This window comes from Heptranchias perlo, unplaced genomic scaffold (assembly GCF_035084215.1).
Source record: "Heptranchias perlo isolate sHepPer1 unplaced genomic scaffold, sHepPer1.hap1 HAP1_SCAFFOLD_322, whole genome shotgun sequence".
In the NCBI taxonomy this organism is placed as follows: domain Eukaryota; kingdom Metazoa; phylum Chordata; class Chondrichthyes; order Hexanchiformes; family Hexanchidae; genus Heptranchias; species Heptranchias perlo.
In genome coordinates, this window is record NW_027139334.1 from 1 (window position 1) to 27,371 (window position 27,371).

The 27,371-nt window shown below is 50.2% G+C and overlaps 1 protein-coding gene and 1 long non-coding RNA gene across 2 annotated transcripts in view; both read left to right on the plus strand.

Moving 5' to 3' along the window:
- The first annotated feature begins 947 nt into the window (after positions 1–947).
- LOC137311300 (uncharacterized) lies at positions 948–15,045 on the plus strand. Its single transcript, XR_010960290.1, has 3 exons — positions 948–974; positions 13,163–13,297; positions 14,625–15,045. It is a non-coding gene; the product is annotated as an uncharacterized lncRNA (long non-coding RNA).
- A 5,597-nt stretch (positions 15,046–20,642) lies between these two features.
- LOC137311298 (E3 ubiquitin/ISG15 ligase TRIM25-like) overlaps positions 20,643–27,371 on the plus strand; it is a 33,958-nt gene continuing 27,229 nt past the window's right edge. The window contains exons 1-2 of the mRNA XM_067978586.1: positions 20,643–21,274; positions 26,644–26,739. Coding sequence (XP_067834687.1) covers positions 20,714–21,274; positions 26,644–26,739 — 657 coding nt within the window. The 5' untranslated portion in view covers positions 20,643–20,713. The remainder of the gene's footprint in view (positions 21,275–26,643; positions 26,740–27,371) is intronic.

Here is a 27,371-nt window from a genome sequence, read left to right on the forward strand (position 1 = left end):
TCCCAACCGACAACCCCTCCCCAACCGACAACCCCTCCCCCAACTCCCTCCCCCCAACCCCCTCCCCAAACGACAACCCTTCCCCCCAAACCCCCTCCCCAAACGACAACCCCTCCACACAAACCCCCTCCCCAACCGACAACCCGTCCCCCCCAAACCCCCTCCCCAAACGACAACCCCTCCCCCCAAACCCCCTCCCCAAACGACAACCCCTCCCCCCAAAACTCCCTCCCCAACCGACAACCCCTCCCCCAACCCCCCTCCCCAACCAAGAATCCCTCCCCCCAAAACCCCTCCCCAACCGGCAAGCCCTCTCGCCCAAACCCCTTCCCCCGCTGACAACCCCTGCTCCAACCCACCCTTCTTCCTCCCTCAACCCCTCCAATCCCCCTCCCCTTTCTCTCCTCTTCCCTCCCCTCCTCTTCCAATCTCCAATCCACCTCCATTCCCCCTCCCCCTTCACTCCACCTCCTCCCCGACTCCCTTCCTCCCCCTCTCTCCTTTGCGTTCCCCCCTCCTTTCCCCTCCCTCTCAAATCTCTACTCCACCTCCAATATCCCTCCCCCTCCACTCCCACTCCACTCCGCCTCCACTCCCCCTTTCCTCTCTCCCCCCTCTCTGGTCTCCCCTTCCCACTCCTTTCCCCTCCCCCTCCAATGTCCACTCCACCTCCAATACCCCTCCCCCTCCATTCCCACTCCACTCCCCCTCCTCTCCCACTCCCCCTCCTCCCCCTCTACCTCTCCCCCTCCTCCTGTTCCTCTCTCCAATCCTCCCCTCCTCTCCCCCTCCCCCTCCCCCTTCCTTCACTCTGAAGAAATCTCCTTTCACTGTAATGTGTTTACGTTGCGTTCTGTCACATTGTTCCACTAAAATACTTTATAATCCGTGTTCGACACAAACACCTGAACTCAGGCCCTGATTTTTGTTTCCGTTTCCCTCTCCAGGCCTCCCGAACACCGTCACCAGTGACCGTAAGTAGGACCTACGCTCTCTGACCTGCGACCTGCTGACCCTGAGCCCATTTCTGTATCTGGAGCGAACGAACCTTCCCCTCGACCCCCCCTCATGTCTCACTGACCGTGGAACAGGTGTAGGTGTGAACAGGGAGTGAGTGTGGAACAGGTGTAGGTGTGAACAGGGAGTGAGTGTGAAACAGGTGTAGGTGTGAACAGGGAGTGAGTGTGGAACAGGTGTAGGTGTGAACAGGGAGTGAGTGTGGAACTGGTGCAGGTGTGAACAGGGAGTGAGTGTGGAACTGGTGCAGGTGGGAACAGAGACTGAGTGTGGAACAAGTGTAGGTGTGAACAGGGACTGAGTGTGGAACAGGTGCAGGTGTGAACAGGGACTGAGTGTGGAACAGGTGCAGGTGAACAGGGACTGAGTGTGGAACAGGTGTAGGTGTGAACAGGGACTGAGTGTGGAACAGGTGTAGGTGTGAACAGGGACTGAGTGTGGAACAGGTGCAGGTGAACAGGGACTGAGTGTGGAACAGGTGTAGGTGTGAACAGGGACTGAGTGTGGAACAGGTGTCGGTGTGAACAGGGACTGAGTGTGGAACAGGTGTCGGTGTGAACAGGGACTGAGTGTGGAACAGGTGTAGGTGTGAACAGGGACTGAGTGTGGAACAGGTGTAGGTGAATAGAGACTGAGTGTGGAACAGGGAGTGAGTGTGGAACAGGTGCAGGTGTGAACAGGGACTGAGTGTGGAACAGGTGTAGGTGTGAACAGGGACTGAGTGTGGAACAGGTGTAGGTGTGAACAGGGACTGGGTGTGGAACAGGTGTAGGTGTGAACAGGGACTGAGTGTGGAACAGGTGTAGGTGTGAACAGGGACTGAGTGTGGAACTGGTGCAGGTGGGAACAGGGACTGAGTGTGGAACAGGTGTAGGTGTGAACAGGGACTGAGTGTGGAACAGGTGTAGGTGTGAACAGGGACTGGGTGTGGAACAGGTGTAGGTGTGAACAGGGACTGGGTGTGGAACAGGTGTAGGTGTGAACAGGGACTGAGTGTGGAACAGGTGTAGGTGTGAACAGGGAGTGAGTGTGGAACAGGTGTAGGTGTGAACAGGGACTGGGTGTGGAACAGGTGTAGGTGTGAACAGGGACTGAGTGTGGAACAGGTGTAGGTGTGAACAGGGACTGGGTGTGGAACAGGTGTAGGTGTGAACAGGGACTGAGTGTGGAACAGGTGTAGGTGTGAACAGGGACTGAGTGTGGAACAGGTGTAGGTGTGAACAGGGAGTGAGTGTGGAACAGGTGTAGGTGTGAACAGGGACTGGGTGTGGAACAGGTGTAGGTGTGAACAGGGACTGAGTGTGGAACAGGTGTAGGTGTGAACAGGGACTGAGTGTATTTGTGGAAAGCTGTCTGGTTCCTGATACCGAGATCAATCGGGACCTGTTGTAATCCCGTTCTCCCAGATACAGAAATGGGAACTGGACGAGTGTCTCTCGGCCTCAATCTCTTCACCTTCGTTTCCCGTATTTTGCATGAACTCGTTCCCGTTTATTTAACCCTTCGCATGCTGTCCATGACATTCCAAACCATCGGCTACATTGAGCACGCAAACCAACACCCATACTGACCGGGACAGAGTGTCCATAACTCCCCGTACTGACCGGGGACAGAGTGTCCATAACTCCCCGTACTGACCGGGGACAGAGTGTCCATAACTCCCCGTACTGACCGGGAGCAGAGTGTCCATAACTCCCCGTACTGACCGGGAGCAGAGTGTCCATAACTCCCCGTACTGACCGGGAGCAGAGTGTCCATAACTCCCCGTACTGACCGGGACAGAGTGTCCATAACTCCCCGTACTGACCGGGACAGAGTGTCCATAACTCCCCGTACTGACCGGGGACAGAGTGTCCATAACTCCCCGTACTGACCAGGACAGAGTGTCCATAACTCCCCGGACTGACCGGGACAGAGTGTCCATAACTCCCCGTACTGACCGGGAGCAGAGTGTCCATAACTCCCCGTACTGACCAGGAGCAGAGTGTCCATAACTCCCCGTACTGACCGGGACAGAGTGTCCATAACTCCCCGTACTGACCGGGAGCAGAGTGTCCATAACTCCCCGTACTGACCGGGAGAGAGTGTCCATAACTCCCCGTACTGACCGGGACAGAGTGTCCATAACTCCCCGTACTGACCGGGACAGAGTGTCCATAACTCCCCGTACTGACCGGGACAGAGTGTCCATAACTCCCCGTACTGACCGGGAGCAGAGTGTCCATAACTCCCCGTACTGACCGGGACAGAGTGTCCATAACTCCCCGTACTGACCGGGGACAGAGTGTCCATAACTCCCCGTACTGACCGGGGACAGAGTGTCCATAACTCCCCGTACTGACCGGGACAGAGTGTCCATAACTCCCCGTACTGACCGGGAGCAGAGTGTCCATAACTCCCCGTACTGACCGGGACAGAGTGTCCATAACTCCCCGTACTGACCGGGACAGAGTGTCCATAACTCCCCGTACTGACCGGGAGCAGAGTGTCCATAACTCCCCGTACTGACCGGGACAGAGTGTCCATAACTCCCCGTACTGACCGGGACAGAGTGTCCATAACTCCCCGTACTGACCGGGACAGAGTGTCCATAACTCCCCGTACTGACCGGGAGCAGAGTGTCCATAACTCCCCGTACTGACCGGGACAGAGTGTCCATAACTCCCCGTACTGACCGGGACAGAGTGTCCATAACTCCCCGTACTGACCGGGACAGAGTGTCCATAACTCCCCGTACTGACCGGGACAGAGTGTCCATAACTCCCTGTACTGACCGGGACAGAGTGTCCATAACTCCCCGTACTGACCGGGACAGAGTGTCCATAACTCCCCGTACTGACCGGGAGCAGAGTGTCCATAACTCCCTGTACTGACCGGGACAGAGTGTCCATAACTCCCCGTACTGACCGGGACAGAGTGTCTGTATCACAGTCCGATACTGGACAGGAACATGTGCGATGCTGGGACTGGGACTGGGACTGGGACACCCTGGGTTTCTATGAAACGTTACACTTTGGACCCAAACCTGCCCCTTTCCTGCCCAGGTACAGCCAGAACCGACATGAAAAAACAGACCATCAAAACCTTCATCACTGGCACAAACTTAACGAAAGATAAACTCGTTCGAATGTCTTCAATGATTATCTATTTTGTCCTTAATGACTGACCGTGATTGTTACTGGATTCAGTCTCGCTGAATAATAACAGGGAGACTCAGTCAGATACTGGATTACACAGTTTGTCTTTCAAACACTCAACCTACTCGAATTACTGAAATCCCATAATAACAGCCTGTCAGCGGCCTCCCCCCATTAAATCATCGGCTCCACAGACCAGATTCCAGCTAATTAGCGTTCGCTCGGCTTCGAGCTCCAACCCGGGCAGTGATTAGACCCGGAGAAGCGATTGATTGAACCGACATTGGCTCCCGGTCCAGCAACGCCTCGCAATTAAAATTCTCATCCTCACGTTCAAATCCCTCCCTGGCCTCGCCCCTCCCTATCTCTGTAACCCCCTCCAGCCCCTCGCTATCTCTGTAACCTCCTCCAGCCCCTCGCCCCTCTCTATCTCTGTAACCTCCTCCAGCCCCTCGCTCCTCCCTATCTCTGTAACCCCCTCCAGCCCTACACCCCTCCCTATCTCTGTAACCCCCTCCAGCCCTACACCCCTCCCTATCTCTGAAACCCCCTCCAGCCCTACACCCCTCCCTATCTCTGTAACCTCCTCCAGCCCCTCGCCCCTCCCTATCTCTGTAACCCCCTCCAGCCCCACACCCCTCCCTATCTCTGTAACCTCCTCCAGCCCCTCGCCCCTCCCTATCTCTGTAACCCCCTCCAGCCCCACACCCCTCCCTATCTCTGTAACCTCCTCCAGCCCCTCGCCCCTCCCTATCTCTGTAACCTCCTCCAGCCCCTCGCCCCTCTCTATCTCTGTAACCTCCTCCAGCCCCTCGCCCCTCCCTATCTCTGTAACCTCCTCCAGCCCCTCGCCCCTCTCTATCTCTGTAACCTCCTCCAGCCCCTCGCCCCTCCCTATCTCTGTAACCCCCTCCAGCCCCTCCCTATCTTATTAACCTCCTCCAGCCCCTCACCCCTCCCTATCTCTGTAACCTCCTCCAGCCCTACACCCCTCCCTATCTCTGTTACCCCCTGCAGCCCGACACCCCTCCCGATCTCTGTAACCTCCCCCAGCCCTACACCCCTCCCTATCTCTGTAACCTCCTCCAGCCCCTCGCCCCTCCCTATCTCTGTAACCCCCTCCAGCCCCTCCCTATCTTATTAACCTCCTCCAGCCCCTCACCCCTCCCTATCTCTGTAACCTCCTCCAGCCCTACACCCCTCCCTATCTCTGTAACCCCCTCCAGCCCCTCCCTATCTTATTAACCTCCTCCAGCCCCTCACCCCTCCCTATCTCTGTAACCTCCTCCAGCCCTACACCCCTCCCTATCTCTGTTACCCCCTGCAGCCCGACACCCCTCCCGATCTCTGTAACCTCCCCCAGCCCTACACCCCTCCCTATCTCTGTAACCTCTTCCAGCCCCTCACCCCTCGCTATCTCTGTAACCTCCTCCAGCCCTACACCCCTCCCTATCTCTGTAACCTCCTCCAGCCCCTCACCCCTCGCTATCTCTGTAACCCCCTCCAGCCCCACACCCCTCCCTATCTCTGTAACCCCCTCCAGTCCTACACCCCTCCCTATCTCTGTAACCTCCTCCAGCCCTACACCCCTCCCTATCTCTGTAACCTCCTCCAGCCCCTCACCCCTCCCTATCTCTGTAACTTCCTCCAGCCCGACACCCCTCCCTATCTCTGTAACCTCCTCCAGCCCTACACCCCTCCTGATCTCTGTAACTTCCTCCAGCCCTACACCCCTCCCTATCTCTGTAACCCCCTCCAGCCCTACACCCCTCCCTATCTCTGTAACCCCCTCCAGCCCTACACCCCTCCCTATCTCTGTAACCCCCTCCAGCCCGACACCCCTCCCTATCTCTGTAACCCCCTCCAGCCCTACACCCCTCCCTATCTCTGTAACCCCCTCCAGCCCTACACCCCTCCCTATCTCTGTAACCCCCTCCAGCCCTACACCCCTCCCTATCTCTGTAACCCCCTCCAGCTCTACACCCCTCCCTATCTCTGTAACCTCCTCCAGCCCCTCACCCCTCCCTATCTCTGTAACTTCCTCCAGCCCCTCACCCCTCCCTATCTCTGTAACTTCCTCCAGCCCCTCACCCCTCCCTATCTCTGTAACCTCCTCCAGCCTCTCACCCCTCCCTATCTCTGTAACCTCCTCCAGCCCCTCACCCCTCCCTATCTCTGTAACTTCCTCCAGCCCCTCACCCCTCCCTATCTCTGTAACTTCCTCCAGCCCCTCACCCCTCCCTATCTCTGTAACCTCCTCCAGCCTCTCACCCCTCCCTATCTCTGTAACTTCCTCCAGCCCTACACCCCTCCCTATCTCTGTAACCTCCTCCAGCTCTACACCCCTCCGAGATCTCTGCACTCCTCCAATTCTGGCCTCTTGTCCATCCCCGATTTCCTTCGCTCCGCCATTGGCGGCCGTGCCTTCAGCTGCCGAGGTCCTGAGCTCTGGAATTCCCTCCATAAACCTCTCCGCCTCTCCCCCTCTCTCTCCTCCTTTAAAATGTTCATCAAAACCCACCTCTTTGATGAAACTTTTGGTCACCTGTCCGAATATCTCGTTATGTGGCTCGGTGTTAAATTCTCTTTGATAATCGCTCCTGTGTCGGGCCTGGGGACGTTTTACTACGTTAAAGGCGCTATATAAATGCAGGTTGTTGTTATTATCTGTGGGCGAGGGTCAGAAACTGTGACCGTTTGTTCAGATTGAATAAAATTATAGAATCATAGGATCATAGAAGTTACAACATGGAAACAGGCCCTTCGGCCCAACATGTCCATGTCGCCCAGTTTATACCACTAAGCTAGTCCCAATTGCCTGCACTTGGCCTATATCCCTCTATACCCATCTTACCCATGTAACTGTCCAAATGCTTTTTAAAAGACAAAATTGTACCCGCCTCTACTGCTGCCTCTGGCAGCTCGTTCCAGACACTCACCACCCTTTGAGTGAAAAAATTGCCCCTCTTGATCCTTTTGTATCTCTCCCCTCTCACCTTAAATCTATGCCCCCTCGTTATAGACTCCCCTACCTTTGGGAAAAGATTTTGACTATCTACCTTATCTATGCCCCTCATTATTTTATAGACTTCTATAAGATCACCCCTTAACCTCCTACTCTCCAGGGAAAAAAGTCCCAGTCTGTCTAACCTCTCCCTCTAAGTCAAACCATCAAGTCCCGGTAGCATCCTAGTAAATCTTTTCTGCACTCTTTCTAGTTTAATAATATCCTTTCTGTAATAGAGTGACCAGAACTGTACACAGTATTCCAAGTGTGGCCTTACCAATGTCCTGTACAACTTCAACAAGACATCCCAACTCCTGTATTCAATGTTCTGACCAATGAAACCAAGCATGCTGAATGCCTTCTTCACCACCCTATCCACCTGTGACTCCACTTTCAAGGAGCTATGAACCTGTACTCCTCGATCTCTTTGTTCTATAACTCTCCCCAACGCCCTACCATTAACGGAGTTGGTCCTGGCCCGATTTGATCTACCAAAATGCATCACCTCACATTTATCTAAATTAAGCTCCATCTGCCATTCATCGGCCCACTGGCCCAATTTATTAAGGTCCTGTTGCAATCCTAGATAACCTTCTTCACTGTCCACAATGCCAATAATCTTGGTGTCATTTGCAAACTTACTAACCATGCCTCCTAAATTCTCATCCAAATCATTAATATAAATAACAAATAACAGCGGACCCAGCACCGATCCCTGAGGCACACCGCTGGACACAGGCCTCCAGTTTGAAAAACAACCCTCTACAACCACCCTCTGTCTTCTGTCGTCAAGCCAATTTTGTATCCAATTGGCAACCTCACCTTGGATCACATGAGATATAACCTTATGTAAAAAATATACTTTCAACTGAGCAACTTGACCCCTGCAAGAAGGAGTTTGTTTTTATTGAAGTTTGTGAGACTCAGTTCGGAGACACAGTCAGTCGTGGGGATGGGAGCAGGAAGTTACAAAGGGACATGGACAGACTGAGTGAGTGGGCAAAACTGAGGCAGATGGAGTTCAATGTGGACAAGATATATTGGCCCTGGAGGGGGTTCAGCGCAGATTCACCAGAATGATACCAGGGCTAAAAGGGTTAAATTAAGAGGACAGGTTACATAAACCAGGCTTGTATTCCCTGAGTTTAGAAGATTGAGGGTTGATCTGATCGAGGTGTTTAAAATGATTAAACGATTTGATCGGGTAGATAGAGAGAAACTATTTCCTCTGGTGGGAGAGTCCAGAACAAGGGGGAATAATCTTCAAATTGGAGCTCGGCCGTTCAGGGGTGATGTCAGGAAACATTTCTTCACACAAAGGGGAGTGGAAATCTGGAACTCTCTCCCCCAAAAGGCTGTGGATGCAGGGAGTCAATTGGAGCTTTCAAGACTGAGATCGATAGATTTTTGTTGGGTGAGGGTATTGAGGGATATGGAGCAAAGGAGGGTGAATGGAGTTGAGGTACAGATCAGCTGTGATCTTATATGAACAGCAGAACAGGCTCGAGGGGTTAAAAGGCCTCCTCCTGTTCCTGTGTAACAGGCTCAAGGGGCTGAATGGCCTCCTCCTGTTCCTGTGTAACAGGCTCGAGGGGCTGAATGGCCTCCTCCTGTTCCTGTGCAACAGGCTCGAGGGGCTGAATGGCCTCCTCCTGTTCCTGTGCAACAGGCTCGAGGGACTGAATGGCCTCCTCTGTTCCTGTGTAACAGGCTCATGGGGCTGAATGGCCTCCTCCTGTTCCTGTGCAACAGGCTCGAGGGGCTGAATGGCCCCCTCCTGTTCCTGTGTAACAGGCTCGAGGGGCTGAATGGCCTCCTCCTGTTCCAATATCCTGTGGATAGTGAGGTTTCACTGCTGACATCATCTTTAAAAAAAATCTATCAGCTGAAAAGTAACTTCTGGCAGGAAATCATCACAAACATCTGTCTGACCCCAGCAGATTGAAATCATTACAAACATCTGTCTGACCCCAGCAGATTGAAATCATTACAAACATCTGTCTGACCCCAGCAGATTGAAATCATTACAAACATCTGTCTGACCCCAGCAGATTGAAATCATTACAAACATCTGTCTGACCCCAGCAGATTGAAATCATTACAAACATCTGTCTGACCCCAGCAGATTGAAATCATTGCAAACATCTGTCTGACCCCAGCAGATTGAAATCTGTGACGATTTTCAGAAATATTTATTGGGTTTTGATGGAAGTGTCTGGTTGCTTGTCTCTCGGACCCACTTACTGTCCCGTGCAGTCTCGAGTCGATGTGTTTGTGCGCACAGTACAGATGTTCTGTTCAGACCACGCGTTGTTCTCCATCTGGGATTAATCTTTGCTGATTTCTCCTGACGCAGCTCATCCAAAGCAAGGTCAGACACGGCCAAGTATCTCATCACTCGGGGTCACTAACACAAAGCAAGGTCAGACACGGCCAAGTATCTCATCACTCGAGGTCACTAACACAAAGCAAGGTCAGACACGGCCAAGTATCTCATCACTGGAGGTCACTAACACAAAGCAAGGTCAGACACGGCCAAGTATCTCATCACTCGGGGTCACTAACACAAAGCAAGGTCAGACACGGCCAAGTATCTCATCACTCGAGGTCACTAACACAAAGTAAGGGAGGAGCTCTCAAACAATGCTACTGGCTTACAGCAGAAAGATGAAGAAAGAAAGACTTGCATTTATATAGCGCCTTTCACAATCTCAAGACATCCCAATGTCCTTTACAGCCAAAGAAGTACTTTTGAAGTGTGGTCACTGTTGTAATGTAGGAAACGCGGCAGAAAATTTGCGCACAGCAAGATCCCACAAACAGCAATAAATAAAGAGCAGATAATTTATTTTTAGTGACGTTGAGTTGAGGGATAAATATTGGCCAGGACAATGGGGAGAACTACCTTGCTCTTCGAAATACTGCCATGAGATCTTTTACGTCCACCTGAGAGGGTGGACAGGGCCTCGGTTTAATGTTTCATTCGAAAGACAGGACTTCCGACAATGCAGCACTCCCTCATTACTGCCCCTCCGACAGTGCAGCACTCCCTCATTACTGCCCCTCCGACAGTACAGCACTCCCTCATTACTGCCCCTCCGACAGTACAGCACTCCCTCACGACTGCCCCTCCGACAATGCAGCACTCCCTCATTACTGCCCCTCTGACAGTACAGCACTCCCTCATTACTGCCCCTCCGACAATACAGCACTCCCTCATTACTGCCCCTCTGACAGTACAGCACTCCCTCATTACTGCCCCTCCGATAGTACAGCACTCCCTCATTACTGCCCCTCCGACAGTGCAGCACTCCCTCATTACTGCCCCTCCGACAGGACAGCACTCCCTCAGTGCAGCGCTCCCTCATTACTGCCCCTCCGACAGTACAGCACTCCCTCATTACTGCCCCTCCGACAGTACAGCACTCCCTCATTACTGCCCCTCCGACAGTACAGCACTCCCTCATTACTGCCCCTCCGACAGTACAGCACTCCCTCATTACTGCCCCTCCGACAGTACAGCACTCCCTCATTACTGCCCCTCCGACAGTACAGCACTCCCTCATTACTGCCCCTCCGACAGTACAGCACTCCCTCATTACTGCCCCTCCGACAGTACAGCACTCCCTCATTACTGACCCTCCGACAGTACAGCACTCCCTCAGTACTGCCCCTCCGACAGTACAGCACTCCCTCATTACTGCCCCTCCGACAGTACAACACTCCCTCATTACTGCCCCTCCGACAGTACAGCACTCCGAGTGTTGGCCTGGATTTTGGGCTCAAGTCTCTGGAGTGGGGCTTGACCCAATGACCTTCTGACTCCGCGGTGAGAGTGCTGCCCACTGAGCCACACCACTGGACTCTATAAACCCTGGAACGTTCCCATCCATCGCCATCTGCCTGATTCAATGTGACCGTATCGAGCCAGGAGTCTGATGTTCTCCCCTCACTGCTAAAAGTCTCAGTGTCTCCCCTCCCTCCCATTCCAGACATTCCCTCTCCGCCTCTCATTCCTGCAGCATGTGACCCGCTCGAAGTTTGCGACCCGTCTACGTCCTGTCTACGTCCCGTCTACACTTTCTGTCTTCTCCTTGCAAGACTGTGAATGTTTCGGCCACTCGAACCGGTGCAGTTACATCGAGCTGCTCACCACCACCATTTGCGTGAGCTGTAAGCACAACACGAGAGGCCGACACTGCCAGTTGTGCCGACTGGGCTATCACCGAAACCCGTCAGCAGAGCTGGACCATCACAACGTTTGCCTAGGTCAGTTCCTGTTACAATCTCCGCTCTCGCCTCCTTCCTTCACCCTTCAGATTTCAGCCCAAAACAAGATAAAGAAACAAAAAGGAACCTGCGATAGGGCTGAGCAAAAGGAATCAGCTCCCCTTTCCCCAGAGATCAGACCCGGTCCGACCTTTCCCCAGAGATCAGACCCGGTCCGACCTTTCCCCGGAGATCAGACCCGGTCCGACCTTTCCCCGGAGATCAGACCCGGTCCGACCTTTCCCCAGAGATCAGACCCGGTCCGACCTTTCCCCGGAGATCAGACCCGGTCCGACCTTTCCCCAGAGATCAGACCCGGTCCGACCTTTCCCCAGAGATCAGACCCGGTCCGACCTTTCCCCAGAGATCAGACCCGGTCCGACCTTTCCCCAGAGATCAGACCCGGTCCGACCTTTCCCCAGAGATCAGACCCGGTCCGACCTTTCCCCAGAGATCAGACCCGGTCCGACCTTTCCCCAGAGATCAGACCCGGTCCGACCTTTCCCCAGAGATCAGACCCGGTCCGACCTTTCCCCGGAGATCAGACCCGGTCCGACCTTTCCCCGGAGATCAGACCCGGTCCGACCTTTCCCCGGAGATCAGACCCGGTCCGACCTTTCCCTAGCGATGAGGCCTGGCCCTGAGGTAAATTGAAAGCCCTGTGTTGTGACGATATAATCATTGCTTCCCTGTCTCCATTGTTTTTCTGGAATTTGTATGTTGTTTGTACTCTCGGCAAACGAACATCCTTCATTGTAGCAGCATCACTCGCCTCTGCTCAATGTTACCCTCCCCCCATTGTCTAACATCAATGTTCTCTCTCCATTTCCTCATCTCCTTCCCATTCTCCACACATAGAATTACAGAGAATGTACAGCACAGAAACAGGCCATTCGGCCCAACTGGTCTGTGCTGGTGTTTATTCTCCACACGAGCCTCCTCCCTCCTGACTTCATCTCACCCTATCAGCAGATCCTTCTATTCCTTTCTCCCTCATGTGTTTATCTTGCTTCCCCTTGATGCTATTCGCCTCAACTACTCCTTGTGGGAGTGAGGTCCACATTCTCACCACTCTCTGGGTCAAGAAGTTTCTCCTGAATTCCCTATTGGATTTATTAATGACAGTCTTATATTTATGGCCTCTAGTTTTGGTCTCCCCCACAAGTGGAAACATCTTCTCTCCGTCTATCTTATCAAACCCTGTCATAATTTTGAAGACCTCTATCAGGTCACCCCTCAGTCTTCTCTTTTCTTGAGAAAAGAGCCCCAGCCTGTTCAATCTTTCCTGATATTTATAACCTCTCAGTTCTGGTATCATCCTGATGAATTTTTGCACCCTCTCCAGTGTCTCTCTATCCTTTTTATAATATGGAGACCAGAACTGTGCACAGTTCTCCAAGTGTGGTCTAACCAAGGTTCTGTACAAGTTTAACATAACCTCTCTGATTGTGAATTCTCTCTCTCTGATAATGAACCCCGGAGCTTGGTTTGCTTTTTATGGTCTTGTTAACCTGCGTTAATTGTGTGCAGTCACCCCAAGGAGTGGAACACGGGCCGTGTCCAATCAGTGTGTGGACGATTGACGCTGTTTGTAAACTGTTGGAGACTTGTTTCCCCCCAGAGTCGGCTCGTCCCCTGTCCTGGGCCCGAGTCATTTGTGTCCCTGAGGTTGTGTCGATGGGTTTTATTGGGAACAGCCATGTGTAGTGTGTGTGTTGTCTTGTTTCTGCAGACTGTCAGTGTCACCCCTATGGCTCACTCCATGATCGCTGTAATGAGACGGGATATTGTGACTGTAAGGAGGGGACAGCAGGGCCCAAGTGTGACAAGTGCCTGCCCGGATATTACTGGCACAGGGGCTGCCGAGGTAAGTAACCGTTCCAGCACCAGACCCTCCCTCACTCCACCCGGCTCCTGTGTGTCAGGGTCAGCAGTGGATCCGAGAGCAGAGATACCAGGGGGGGAAACACAAAGGCTTTTAGACAAGGAACCCTCCTGGGTTCCCCCATCACCCTCAGAAACAATTAGTGGCACAGCTCCTCGCAAAGGGAGGGACTGGAGTTCAGTGAGGAGCATTTCATAGAATCAGACAGCACACAAGGAGGCCGTTCAGCCCATCGAGGCAGTGCTGGCTATTTGAAAGAGCTATCCAATTAGTCCCACTTCCCCGCTCTTTCCCCATAGCCCTGCAAATTTTTCCTTTTCAAGTATTTATCCAGTTCCCTTTTGAAAGTTATTATTGAATCTGCTTCCAGATCAGAACAACTCGCTGTGTAAAAAAAATTCTCCTCATCTCCCCTCTGGTTCTTTCACCAATTACCTTAAATCTGTGTCCTCTGGTTACCGACCCTCCTGCCACTGGAAACAGTTTCTCCTTATTTACTCTATTAAAACCCTTCATAATTTTTAACCCCTCCATTAAATCTCCCCTTAACCTTCTCTGCTCTGAGGAGAACAATCCCAGCTTCTCCAGTCTCTCCACATAACTGAAGTCCCTCATCCCTGGTACCATTCTGGTAAATCTCCTCTGCACCCTCTCCGAGGCCTTGACATCCCAGAATTGGACACAATAATTGGGCACAGAATTTAACCCTCAGTCTCTCCTTCAGTATTTAACCATCAATTTAGTCCTATTCACCCATCACCCCTGTGATCTCTGACCTACATTGGCTCCCGGTCCAGCAACGCCTCAATTTTAAGATTCACATCCTCACATTCAAATCCCTCCGTTGCCTCGCCCCTCCCTATCTCTGTAACCTCCTTCAGCCCTACACCCCTCCGAGATCTCTGCACTCCCCCAATTCTGGCCTCTTGCACATCCCCCATTTCCTTCGCCCCACCATTGGCGGCCGTGCCTTCAGCTGTCTGGACCCTAAACTCTGGAATTCCCTCCCTAAACCTCTCCCCCCTCTCCCCCTCTCTCTCCTCCTTTAAGACGATCCTTAAAATCCACCTCCTTGACCAAGCTTTTGGTCTCCTGTCCTAATATCTCCTTATGTGGTTCAGTGTTAATTTTGGTCTGATTTACGCTCCTGTGAAGCACCTTGGGCCGTTTTACTACGTTAAAGGCGCTATATAAATGCAAGTAGATGTTGGTGTAAAAGTGAAACACTGGGAGCGGCGACAGTTCAAACAATCTCTGAGGTCAGGAGATTTTCAGTGACCTGACGTTTCTTTTCTCTGACCTCTTGCAGCCGGCGTGTGCGATAACTTGCTGACGCGGTGTCAGAACGGAGGAGTGTGCGAGGACAATGGGAGGTGTCGCTGTCCCGCTCCCTACACCGGGCTCCTGTGTGAGAAAGGCCAGTGTGGGAAGGAAGCAGGAGGGTGTGTCTCCCAATCCCCCCGGGACCCCACCTTACACCGGGTGCTGCTGTCACTCACTGCGCTGCTAACCACCGCTAACGGACGCCCGGCGCTCTGACCCGCTTCCAGCACCACGGACGCTCACGGGAAGGTGCAAAGAGCGGAGGAGAATCCAGCGTTTACTGCGTCCCCGTTAAACACGGTCCCCGCCCTCCGGCCCGGGAAAGGCAAACTGTAACCCAGGCCTGAGCCCACCCACCCACCCACCGAGCCCGACTGTATCTCCGAGCCCTGAAGGAATGGGCAGTCAGTGGGGACTGTACTTTCAGACCCCCCGCCGGAGGGAGGGAGGGAGGGAGGGAGGCAGCTGCTAATATTCATTCTCCAATCGCCAGCCTGGCCTCGGATGGCCAGCTTTGGGAAAGAAGAAAGAAAGAAAGACTTGCATTTATATAGCGCCTTTCACCACCTCAGGACGTCCCAAAGAGCTTTCCAGACAATGAAGTACTTTTGAAGTGTCGTCACTGTTGGAATGTAGGAAACATGGCAGAAAATTTGTGGAGCTCAGAGGAGGCCGTTCCCCGCTCTGGTGCAGCCCTTGCTCGCTCGCCTCTCACTCACTCCCTCCCTCGTCGGTCCCTCCCTCGCCCCTCACTCATTCCACTCACACTCACTCCCTCGCACTCTCATTCACTCCTCACTGCCTCACTCTTTCCCTCCCTCACTCTTTCCCTCCCTCACTCCTTCCCTCCCTCTCCCTCCCTCCCTCACTCACTGCGAGGGATTGCTGTCGGTACATCGTGACCTGAGGAAATCTGTGGGCCGGCTTCGAGCGGCCTACAACCTGGGCTTTAGTGCCCGTTGTGTGTAATCCTGGAGCACATCAGAGCGATGGGGGAATAATCCTGAGCAGTGAGTGGAGAGTGTTAGTGCGTTTATCGATTCTTTTGTATTAAGATGAAGTTATTTTCTTGCAATCCCACAATGTTCCATGTAGTTTTTGTATGAATCGCGGTTTGTGTTGATGAATATATCTCTCACTGTGTAATTCCCAGCGACGGGGGGAATAAGACGGTTTTATTTTATTTGTATGATTTTCCTGTGCACAGATTTCTCTGTAACTGCAACGTGCTGACATCAAAGAATCTGAGTTTACAGCTCTGGAAAGTGTCATAAGATCCAGGAAAGGATTTGATGCTTTACTCTGGACAACAATAAAAGCTGCTGCAGAAAGTGTCCTGGTCTCCTGATCTGGGTCCTGACTGTGTGTCTGGGGGAAGGGGTTCAGGGGGAGGGGGAGGGGGAGGGGGGAGGGAGAGGGGGAGAGCTGTGTCTGTTTCGGCCGGAGACAGTGGCCAGGGAGGGGGGGAGGGGGTGGAATCAGCAGCGAGGGAACAGAGTTTGTGGCGGGGATCGAAGACGATGGCCGAAATTTTAACTCCGAGCCCGGAAGTCGGCGGGGCTGAATTCCCTGAGTCTGGGTTTCCTGGACGTCCTTAGGATTTTGATGCCAGGACGTCTTTTAGGTTTTTTTTGACAGTTTTACGCCCGAGAGGCCGTCCGGATTGACAGGCTGGTCTCAGTCGGACGGGAGAAGAGCAAGGAAGATGATGTGAGCAGGTAAGTGTTAGACAGGGAGCGCGGGGGTTGGGGCAGGGGAGCGATGTGGGGTCATCGGGGTGGGGGGGAGGGTTGGCTGTCATCGAAGGTCATCGGGGTTCCGGAGTCATCTGGGTGTTCGGGTGTCATCGTTGGGGGGGGGGTTCATGGGGGGTCGGAGATCGTATGGGGGTCACAGATCATGGTGGGGGTTGGAGATCGTGGGGGCGGTCGGAGATTGTGGGGGGGGCGTCGGAGATCGTGGAGGGGGGTCGGAGATTGTAGGGGCAGGTTGGTGATTGTGTGTAGGAGGGTCGGAGATCGTGGGGTGGAGGGGTTGCCCCAGGGAAGCTTTTTGGGCCTGGGGGAAGCACTCCTGCTCCTCCGGGCCCACAAGCCGTGCGATAAAGTCACTCACCTGCTGTTTGGGGCTTTCTCACCTCCTCTCACGAGGCGTGAAGAAGAAGGCCCGGGAATCCAGACAAAGCAGCACTCCCTCCGCACTGCCCTGGAGTGGCAGCTTGGATCATGAGCTCAAACTCCCGAGCCCCAGCAAGTCGCACAACTCTCCAGTCACAGAATAGAACAGAAGAACATAAGAAATAGGAGCAGGAGTAGGCCAATCGGCTCCTCGAGCCTGCTCCGCCATTCAATAAGATCATGGCTGATCTGATCCTAACCTCAAATCTAAATTCATATCCAATTTCCTGCCCGCTCCCCGTAACCCCTAATTCCCTTTACTTCCAGGAAACTGTCGATTTCTGTTTTAAATTTATTTAATGATGTAGCTTCCACAGCTTCCTGGGGCAGCAAATTCCACAGACCTACGACCCTCTGAGTGAAGAAGTTTCTCCTCATCTCAGTTTTGAAAGAGCAGCCCCTTATTCTAAGATTATGCCCCCTAGTTCTAGTTTCACCCATCCTTGGGAACATCCTTACCACATCCACCCGATCAAGCCCCTTCACAATCTTATATGTTTCAATAAGATCGCCTCTCATTCTTCTGAACTCCAATGAGTAGAGTCCCAATTTACTCAACCTCTCCTCATATGTCCACCCCCTCATCCCCGGGATTAACCAAGTGAAGCTTCTTTGTACTGCCTCGAGAGCAAGTATGTCTTTTCTTAAGTATGGACACCAAAACTGTATGCAGTATTCCAGGTGCGGTCTCACCAATACCTTATAGAACTGCAGCAATACCTCCCTGTTTTTATATTCTATCCCATGAGCAATAAAAGCCAACATTCCGTTGGCCTTCTTGATCACCTGCTGCACCTGCAAACTAACTTTTTGGAAACCAACTGAGCTCTGCACCGGTCAGGCAGCATCTGAGGGCCAATGTTTTGGGTGGGATCCTGAGTCAGTTGTGCTGTTTATTGCCAGCAATTTGTTTTATTCAAAGTACAGATGCCATTTTGTCGAAATGTCTTTAATCTAAAAACGGAGAAACAGTGTACACACACTCACACTAAAGGAATTGAAGGTGAAATATTAGTGAGCATTCCTGGTTCCTTTCAGAGACCGAGCAATCAGTTATTGAAGCCCCCCTGCCCATGGTTTAGTGGGTAAAGTGTAACTGGTCTGATGTGTTGACCGTGGGCTCCACATGGTCTCGGTCTCATTAAACTGGGGGAGGAAAAAGAATCAGTCAGGGTTAAATTTATATTTATCAATGACTTGGATGAAGGAATAGAGAGCCGTGTATCTCAGTTTGCTGACGACACTAAGTTAGGTGACACAGTAAATAGTGTAGATGGGAGCAGAAAGTTGCAAAGGGACATTGGTCGATTCAGTGAGTGGGCAAAACTGGGGCAGATGGAGTTCAATGTGGGGAAGTGTGAGGTCATTCACTTTGGACCGAAGAAAGATCGATCAGAGTATTTTCTAAATGGTGAGGAGCCGAGAGATTTAGGGGTCCAAGTACAGAAATCACGAAACGCCAGTGGACAGGTACAAAAAATAATTAAAAAGATGAATGGGATGTTGGCCTTTATCTCGGGGGCTGGAATTCAAAGGGGAGGAAGTGATGTTCCAGCTGTACAGAGCTCTGGTCAGACCCCATCTGGAGACTGTGTTCAGTTCTGGGCACCGCACCTCAGGAAGGATATATTGGCCCTGGAGGGAGTGCAGCGCAGATTCACCAGAATGATACCAGGGCTGAAAGGGTTAAATTATGAGGACAGGTTGAACAGACTAGGCTTGGATTCCCATGAGCAGAGAAGATTAAGTGGTGTTTAAAACGTTTAAAAGATTTGATAGGGGAGATAGAGAGAAACTATTTCCTCTGGTGGGAGAGTCCAGAACAAGGGGGAATAATCTTAAAATTAGAGCTCGGCCGTTCAGGGGTGATGTCGGGAAGCATTTCTTCACACAAAGGGGAGTGGAAATCTGGAACTCTCTTCCCCCAAAAAGCTGTTGAGGCTGGGGGTCAAGTGAAAATTTCAAAACTGAGATCGATAGATTTTTGTTTGGTAAGGATGTTAAGGGTTACGGAACCAAGACGGGTGGATGGAGTTAAGATACAGATCAGCCATGATCTAATCGAATGGCCTCCTCCTGTTCCTAAATTCGTATGACCAGAACTGGACACAATACTCGAGTGGGACTGACCAGAACTGGACACAGTACTCGAGGTGGGTCTGACCAGAACTGGACACAGTACTCGAGGTGGGTCTGACCAGAACTGGACACAGTACTCGAGGTGAGTCTGACCAGAACTGGACACAGTGCTCGGGGTGGGTCTGACCAGAACTGGACACAGTGCTCGGGGTGGGTCTGACCAGAACTGGACACAGTGCTCGGGGTGGGTCTGACCAGAACTGGACACAGTGCTCGGGGTGGGTCTGACCAGAACTGGACACAGTGCTCGGGGTGGGTCTGACCAGAACTGGACACAGTGCTCGAGTGGGTCTGACCAGAGCCCTGTACAGTTTGACCATGACTTCCTCTGACTGTATTCTCCTGTTTTTGATTTGTTGTCCAACATTCTTTTGTCTTTGTTGGTTTGCAGCTCTGTGTTGGTCGGACATGTTTCGTGTCGAGTTTACTGAGACTTGTAGCCTCTGCTGCTTTGCTTTTTCTCATCTCTCTTTCCCCACTGATGAACCTTTTAACTTTCTCTATATATTTTTCTATTCCTCCCAGAGAGCTCCTTCCCTTTCCTCTCTGCGGGATTTGTAAAGGTTATTGTTCCTCTTTATAGGAACATAGGAACAGGAGTAGGCCATTCAGCTCCTCTTGCCTGCTCCGCCATTTGATGAGATCATGGCTGATCTGTGATCTAACTCCATATACCTGCCTTTGGCCCACATCCCTTAATACCTTTGGTTGCCAAAAAGCAGATTTAAATTTAGCAATTGAGCTCGTATCAATTGCCGTTTGCGGAAGAGTGTTCCAAACTTCTACCACCCTTTGTGTGCAGAAATGTTTTCTAATCTCGCTCCTGAAAGGTCTGGCTCTAATTTTTAGACTGTGCCCCCGACTCCTAAAATCCCCAACCAGCGGAAATAGTTTCTCTCTTTCCACTCTATCTGTTCCCCTTAATATCTTATAAACTTCGATCAGATCACCCCTTAACCTTCGAAACTCGAGAGAATACAACCCCAATTTGTGTAATCTCTCCTCGTAACTTGACCCTTGAAGTCCGGGTATCATTCTAGTAAACCTACGCTGCACTCCCTCCAAGGCCAATATGTCCTTCCGAAGGTGCGGTGCCCAGAACTGCTCACAGTACTCCAGGTGCGGTCTAACCAGGGTTTTGTATAGCTGCAGCATAACTTCTGCCCCCTTGTACTCTGGTCCTCTAGATATAAAGGCCAGCATTCCATTTGCTGCCTTGATTATTTTCTGCACCTGTTCATGACACTTCAATGATCTTTATACCTGTACCCCTCAGTCCCTTTGGACATCCACTGTTTTTAACTTTTTACCATTTAGAAAGTACCCTGTTCTATCCTTTTTTGATCCAAAGTGGATGACCTCACATTTGTCTACATTGAATTCCATTTGCCACAGTTTTGCCCATTCACCTAATCTATCAATATCGCTTTGAAATTCTATGTTTTATTATATCAGTTTATTATATCAGTTTTAAATCATTTGTGAAACCATTTAGGGTCTGGTCTGAGCTGATTAGTTTTCGGTTTGTGTTTACTGAGCCCAGCTTGCTGTATTCTGGCTCCAGATTGTAAAACTGCAATCTTGTTCTTCTGATTTTTGTTTCTGAACTGCTACTGCAGGCCTGAAAGGGTTAATCTTCAACCAAAGTGAGTCATGAAACCACTTCCTGCACTGAGAGTTTGCAAGAATTTCACTTCCTGCTCTGGTTCCTTGCTCTCTCTCTCTGTGCTGTGTGAAAACTTTTTCAGGTGCTGTAGGAATGGAGCCCGGAGCTTTCGAGGATGAATTAACCTGTGCTGTGTGTCTCCAGGTGTACCAGGACCCGGTGATATTACCCTGTGTGCACAGTTTCTGTTTGAAATGTATTGAGGGAGTTTGGGCCCAGACAGCAGGCCCAGAAGGGTTTGAGTGCCCTCAGTGTCGCCGGAAATTCAACCCCAGGCCCAGTCTGGAGAGAAACTTCACGCTGTGTAATATCGTGGAGAAATACAATCGCTCACAGCCTCCTGCTGATTCAGGCCGTGTCATGTGTGAGTATTGTGAAGAAAATCCAACCCCGGCTGTGAAGACGTGTCTGAAATGTGAAACTTCCTTTTGCTCCCTTCATTTAAATCCACATTTACGGAAAGAGGCCTTGAAAGATCACACCCTAATCGAGCCTACGGCTGACCTTACAGAGAGACAGTGCCTTGACCATAAGAAGGTCTTTGAATTCTACTGTAAAGATGATGCAGAGAGTGTATGTGTTTCCTGTATAATAACAGGGAAACATAAATCCCACACACTGCTGAGCCTCGAACAGGCACAAGCTGCAATTAAGGTGAGTGACACAATTCCTGATATTAAATACAGTGAGGGAGAGTTTTCCTGTTAATGATGAATGTTAATTAGAACTGATTGCAGACGGTGCTGATTTAGCCCAGAGTTTTCATGCTGCCCTGGGTCTGTGCTAGTGAGTATAGGAACAGGAGAATGGACCAGATGAATGCATGGCTACAGGGATGGTGTAGGAGGGAGGGATTTGGATTCCTGGGACAATGGGACCAGTTCTGGGGAAGGTGGGACCTGTACAAGCGGGACGAGTTACACCCGAGCAGGATTGGGACCGATGTCCTCGTGGGGGTGTTTGCTCGTGCTGTTGGGGAAGGTTTAAACTAGAATGGCAGGGGGATGGGAACCTGAGCAGGGAGACAGAGGTGGGGGAAACAAGCATGGAAACAAAAGACAGAAATGGACGAAGCAATTGTGGAAGGCAGAGAAAACAAGGGCGAAAAACAAATAGGGCCATAGTGCAAAATAAAACTAAGATGACTAGCAATCTTAAAAAGACAAGTCTAAAGGCATTGTGTCTAAATGTGCGGAGCATTCGCAATAAGGTAGATGAATTAACAGCGCAGATAGATATTAACGGTTCTGATATAGTTGCAATTACGGAGACATGGCTGCAGGGTGACCAAGGATGGGAACTGAACATCCAGGGGTATTCAATATTTAGGAAGGACAGGCAAAAAGGGAAAGGAGGTTGGGTAGCGTTGTTAGTAAAGGAGGAAATTAATGCAATCGTGAGGAAGGATATTGGCTTGGAAAATCACAATGTGGAATCTGTATGGGTGGAGCTAAGAAACACCAAGGGGCAGAAAACGTTGGTGGGGGTTGTCTATAGGCCCCCAAACAATAGTGGAGAAGGCATTAAACAGGAAATTAGAGATGCATGCAAGAAGGGTACAACTATAATCATGGGTGACTTGAATTTACATATAGATTGGTCAAACAAAATGAGCAATAATACTGTGGGGGAGGAATTCCTGGAGTGTGCACGTGATGGTTTTGTAGACCAATACATTGAGGAACCAACGAGAGAACAGGCGATCTTAGACTGGATATTGTGCAATGAGAAAGGATTAATTAACAATCTTGTTGTGCGGGGTCCCTTAGGGAAGAGCGACCATAACATGATAGAATTCCTCATTAAGATGGAGACTGAAGTAGTTGAATCCAAAATTAGGGTCCTGAATCTAAATAAAGGAAATTACGAAAGTATGAGGTATAAGTTGGTTCTGACAGATTGGGGAACTTTACTAAAAGGGATGTCGGTGGACAGACAATGGCGAATATTTAAAGAACATGTGCAGGAATTACAACAATTATTCATTCCTGTCTGGTGCAAAAATAAAACAGGAAAGGTGGCTCAACCATGGCTTACAAAAGAAATTAGGGATAGTATTGGATCCAAAGAGGAGGCATATAAAATTGCCAGAAAAAGCGGCAAGCCTAAGGATTGGTAACAGTTCAGAATTCAGCAAAGGAGGACAAAGAGATTGATTAAGAGGGGAAAAATCGAGTATGAGAGTAAACTAGCAGGAAACATAAAAACTGACTGTAAAAGCTTCTATAAATATGTCAAGAGAAAAAGATTGGTGAAGACAAATGTAGGTCCCTTACAGTTAGAAATGGGGGAAATTATAATGGGGAACAAAGAAATGGCAGAACAATTAAACACATACTTTGGTTCTGTCTTCACGAAGGAGGACACAAATAACCTGCCAGAAATGTTAGGGAACCAAGGGTCTAGTGAGAGGGAGGAACTGAAGGAAACCAGTATTAGTAAAAAAAATAGTGCTCGGGAAATTAATGGGGCTAAAGGCTGACAAATCGCCAGGGCCTGATAATCTACATCCCAGAATAGTAAAGGAAGTGGCCCTTGAAATAGTGGATGCATTGGTGATCATCTTCCCAAATTCTATAGATTCTGGAACAGTTCCTACAGATTGAAGGGTGGCAAATGTAACCCCACTATTTAAAAAAGGAGGCAGACAAAAAACAGGGAACTACGGACCAGTTAGCCTAACATCAGTAGTGGGGAAAATACTAGTCTATTATAAAAGATGTGATAACAGAACACTTGGAGGGCATTAACAGGATTGGACAAAGTCAGCATGGGTTTATGAAAGGGAAATCATGCTTAACAAATCTACTGGAGTTTTTTGAGGATGTAACGAGTAGAATAGATAGGGGAGAACCAGTGGATGTGGTGTACTTGGATTTTCAGAAAGCTTTTGATAAGGTCCCACACAAGAGGTTAGTGTGCAAAATTAAAGCAGATGGGATTGGGGGGAATGTACTGGCATGGATTGAGAATTGGTTGATGGACAGGAAACAGAGAGTAGGAATAAACGGGTCTTTTTCCGGGTGGCAGGCAGTGACTAGTGGGTACCGCAGGGATCAGTGCTTGGGCCCCAGCTATTCACAATATATATCAATGATTTGGATGAGGGAACTAAATGTAACATTTCCAAGTTTGCAGACGACACAAAGCTGGGGTGGAATGTGAGCTGTGAGGAGGATGCAAAGAGGCTCCAATGTGATTTAGACAAGTTGGGTGAGTGGGCAAGAACATGGCAGATGCAATATAGTGTGGATAAATGTGAGGTTATCCACTTTGGTTGTAAAAACTGAATGGTGATAGATTGGGAAAAGGGGAGGTGCAACGAGACCTGGGTGTCCTTGTACCCCAGACGCTGAAAGCGAGCATTCAGGTGCAGCAAGCAGTTAGGAAGGCGAATGGTATGTTGGCCTTCATTGAAACAGGATTTGAGTACAGGAGTGGGATGTCTTACTGCAGTTATACAGGGCCTTCGTGAGACCACATCTGGAGTATTGTGTGCAGTTTTGGTCTCCTTATCTGAGGAAGGATGTCCTTGCCATGGAGGGAGTGCAACGAAGGTTTACCAGACTGATTCCTGGGATGGCAGGGAGAGCCAGCATTGATTTGTGAAAGGCAGGTCATGCCTGACAAATCTGATTGAATTTTTTGAAGAGGTGACTAAAGTAGTGGTCAGGGGAATGTCAATGGATGTTATTTATATGGACTTCCAGAAGGCATTTGATAAGGTCCCACATAAGAGACTGTTAGCTAAGATAGAAGCCCATGGAATCGAGGGAAAAGTACGGACTTGGTTAGGAAATTGGTTGAGCGAAAGGCAACAAGAGAGTAGGGATAATGGGTAAGTATTCACATTGGCAGGATGTGATTAGTGGAGTCCCGCAGGGATCTGCCTCGGGGCCTCAATTATTCACAATATTTATTAACGACTTAGATGAAGGCATAGAAAGTCTCATATCTAAGTTTGCAGATGACACAAAGATTGGTGGCATTGTAAGCAGTGTAGATGAAAACATAAAATTACAAAGGGATATTGATAGATTAGGTGAATGGGCAAAACTGTGGCAAATGGAATTCAATGTAGACAAATGTGAGGTCATCCACTTTGGATCAAAAAAGAAGAGAACAGGGTACTTTCTAAATGGTAAAAAGTTAAAAACAGTGGATGTCCAAAGGGACTGAGGGGTTCAGTTACATAGATCATTGAAGTGTCATGAACAGGTGCAGAAAATAATCAATAAGGCTAATGGAATGCTGGCCTTTATATCAAGAGGACTGGAGTACAAGGGGGCAGAGGTTATGCTGCAACAAAAGAAAACCCTGGTTAGACCACATCTGGAGTACTGTGAGCAGTTCTGGGCACCGCACCTTCGGAAGGACATATTGGCCTTGGAGGGAGTGCAGCGTAGGTTTACTAGAATGATACCTGGACTTCAAGGGTTAAGTTACGAGGAGAGATTACACAAATTGGGGTTGTATTCTCTAGAGTTTCGAAGGTCAAGGAGTGATCTGATCAAAGTTTGAGATATTAAGGGGAATGGATAAGGTGGATAGAGAGAAACTATTTCCGCTGGTTGGGGATTCAAGGAGTAGGGGGCACAGTCTAAAAATTAGAGCCAGACCTTTCAGGAGTGAGATTAGAAAACATTTCTACACACAAAGGGTGGTAGAAGTTTGGAACTCTCTTCCGCAAACGGCAATTGATACCAGCTCAATTGCTAAACTTAAATCTGAGATAGATAGCTTTTTGGCAACCAAAGGTATTAAGGGATATGGGCCAAAGGCAGGTATATGGAGTTAGATCACAGATCAGCCATGATCTTATCAAATGGCGGAGCAGGCACGAGGGGCTGAATGGCCTACTCCTCTTCCTATGTTCCTATGACTGACCTATGAGGAGAGATGGGGTCGACTAGGCCTATATTCGCTAGAGTTTAGAAGAATGAGAGGCAATCTGATCGAAACATCTAAAATTCTAACAGGACTAGGCAGACTAGATACAGGGAGGATGTTCCTGATGGTTGGGGAGTCCAGAACCAGGGGTCGCAGTCTCAGGATACGGGGTATGCCATTTAGAACCGAGATGAGGAGAAATTTCTTCACTCAGAGAGTGGTGAACCTGTGGAATTTTCTACCACAGAAGGCAGTGGAGGCCAAGTCATTAGATGTATTCAAGAAGGAGATAGATATATTTCTTAATGCTAAAGGGATCAAGGGATATGGGGAAAAAGCGGGAACAGGGTACTGAGTTAGACGATCAGCCATGATCATTTTGAATGGCTGAATGGCCTACTCTTGCTCCTATTTTCTAAGTTTCTATGTTTACTGCTAGTTATTTTTTGTCAGTCAGATTTGCTCCCTCCCCTTTCTCTTACAGTCTGTCTGAGAGAACAGGGTGGGCACTGGGAGGGGTGTGAGAGTGACCCAGGGTGACTGCCCCTCACCCACACTCAGCCCCTCCTGGTGAGGACATTGTGGAGCTCAGTAATTCACTGTGTGGGCACCTGTGAGAACTGGCACTCCATGGCATAGGGCTGTAGAGCAGAGCATGTTGGAGCCCTGTGTAACACTGGGGTATTCTGCCATCTGACCATCAGGGAGAGGACCATCACTGGTGGGGGGAGTGAGGGACACCCACGGGGGGTGACTCAGGGGCTGGGGGGAGAAACTGTTTCTCACAACAAGAGGGAATTGGTGTTTGAGAAATGCTGGTGTGACTGAGTCTGTCTCCCTTTCCCCTCGGCTGATTCCTGGAAATGGAGGAACTGAGTCCGTGTGAAAATGCAGCACACGGTGTGTCAGTGTGAAAAGAAGCTGGTGTGTGTGGTCACTCAGTTTATACAGGGCAGGGAGCGCCTCTTTACTGAGAGCCACAGAAGGGAATATTTCTGCTCAGGGCCCAGACACTGAGAATCCCCCAAACCACTTTCTATCCACACCCAGTGGGGTCACTCCTGGAACGGAATCATTTCCCCTTTAAATTCCAGTTTGAATCCCTTTTGAAAACTTTCCAATTGCCTTTACAGGAAGAATTGGAGAGAGAAATCGAGAGGCTTCGGGGAGTCCAGCAGAATTGTTCCAGCAAACAGCGAGACTTGGAGAGATCAGAAGCTGAAATGAAGGTAGGGAAAAGTGGGACTGGATTTACTCTGGAATCTGCAACTAATTCAGGAAAAACTCTGGGAAATTCCTCCCCAGCTCCCTTTTAAAGGGTGGGAGTGACTCCAAACCCCCCACATGTTCAGGGAGTCTGTTCCAGAGATCAAGGACTCTGGCGTCTAACCTAACTCTGTGCCTATGGATTTTATACACAGACCCTCTGGTCCTACCATCCCGATCCATCTCAATACCTCACCCAACCAGTGAGTCAATAATCCCTCCATCATTTTAAAAACCTCAATCCTGTCCCTCTCGGCCTGCCTTTCTCTAAATGACCCTCCCTCTTGGAGACGATCCTCAGAATTAAATCCATCAGACTACGTGTCATTCTGGCCACCGTCCTCTCCAGAGTCTTGATCTCCTTCACCAGGTGTGGGCACCAAAACTGGACCCATCACTCCAGGTGTGGATGGACCAGGTGGCAGTGCCATACACAGTCTAAATACAGTGCTCTTTCTTTTAAACTCAAGGCTCAAGGCAACACTCGTTAAACTCTGCTTTCTCTCCCAGTAGACACCCCCCACTGCTTGTCTATCTTTAACGGGTGATCGAGTAGTGATCGAAACAAACTGTCCCGTCCCTGGAAAGTGCCGTG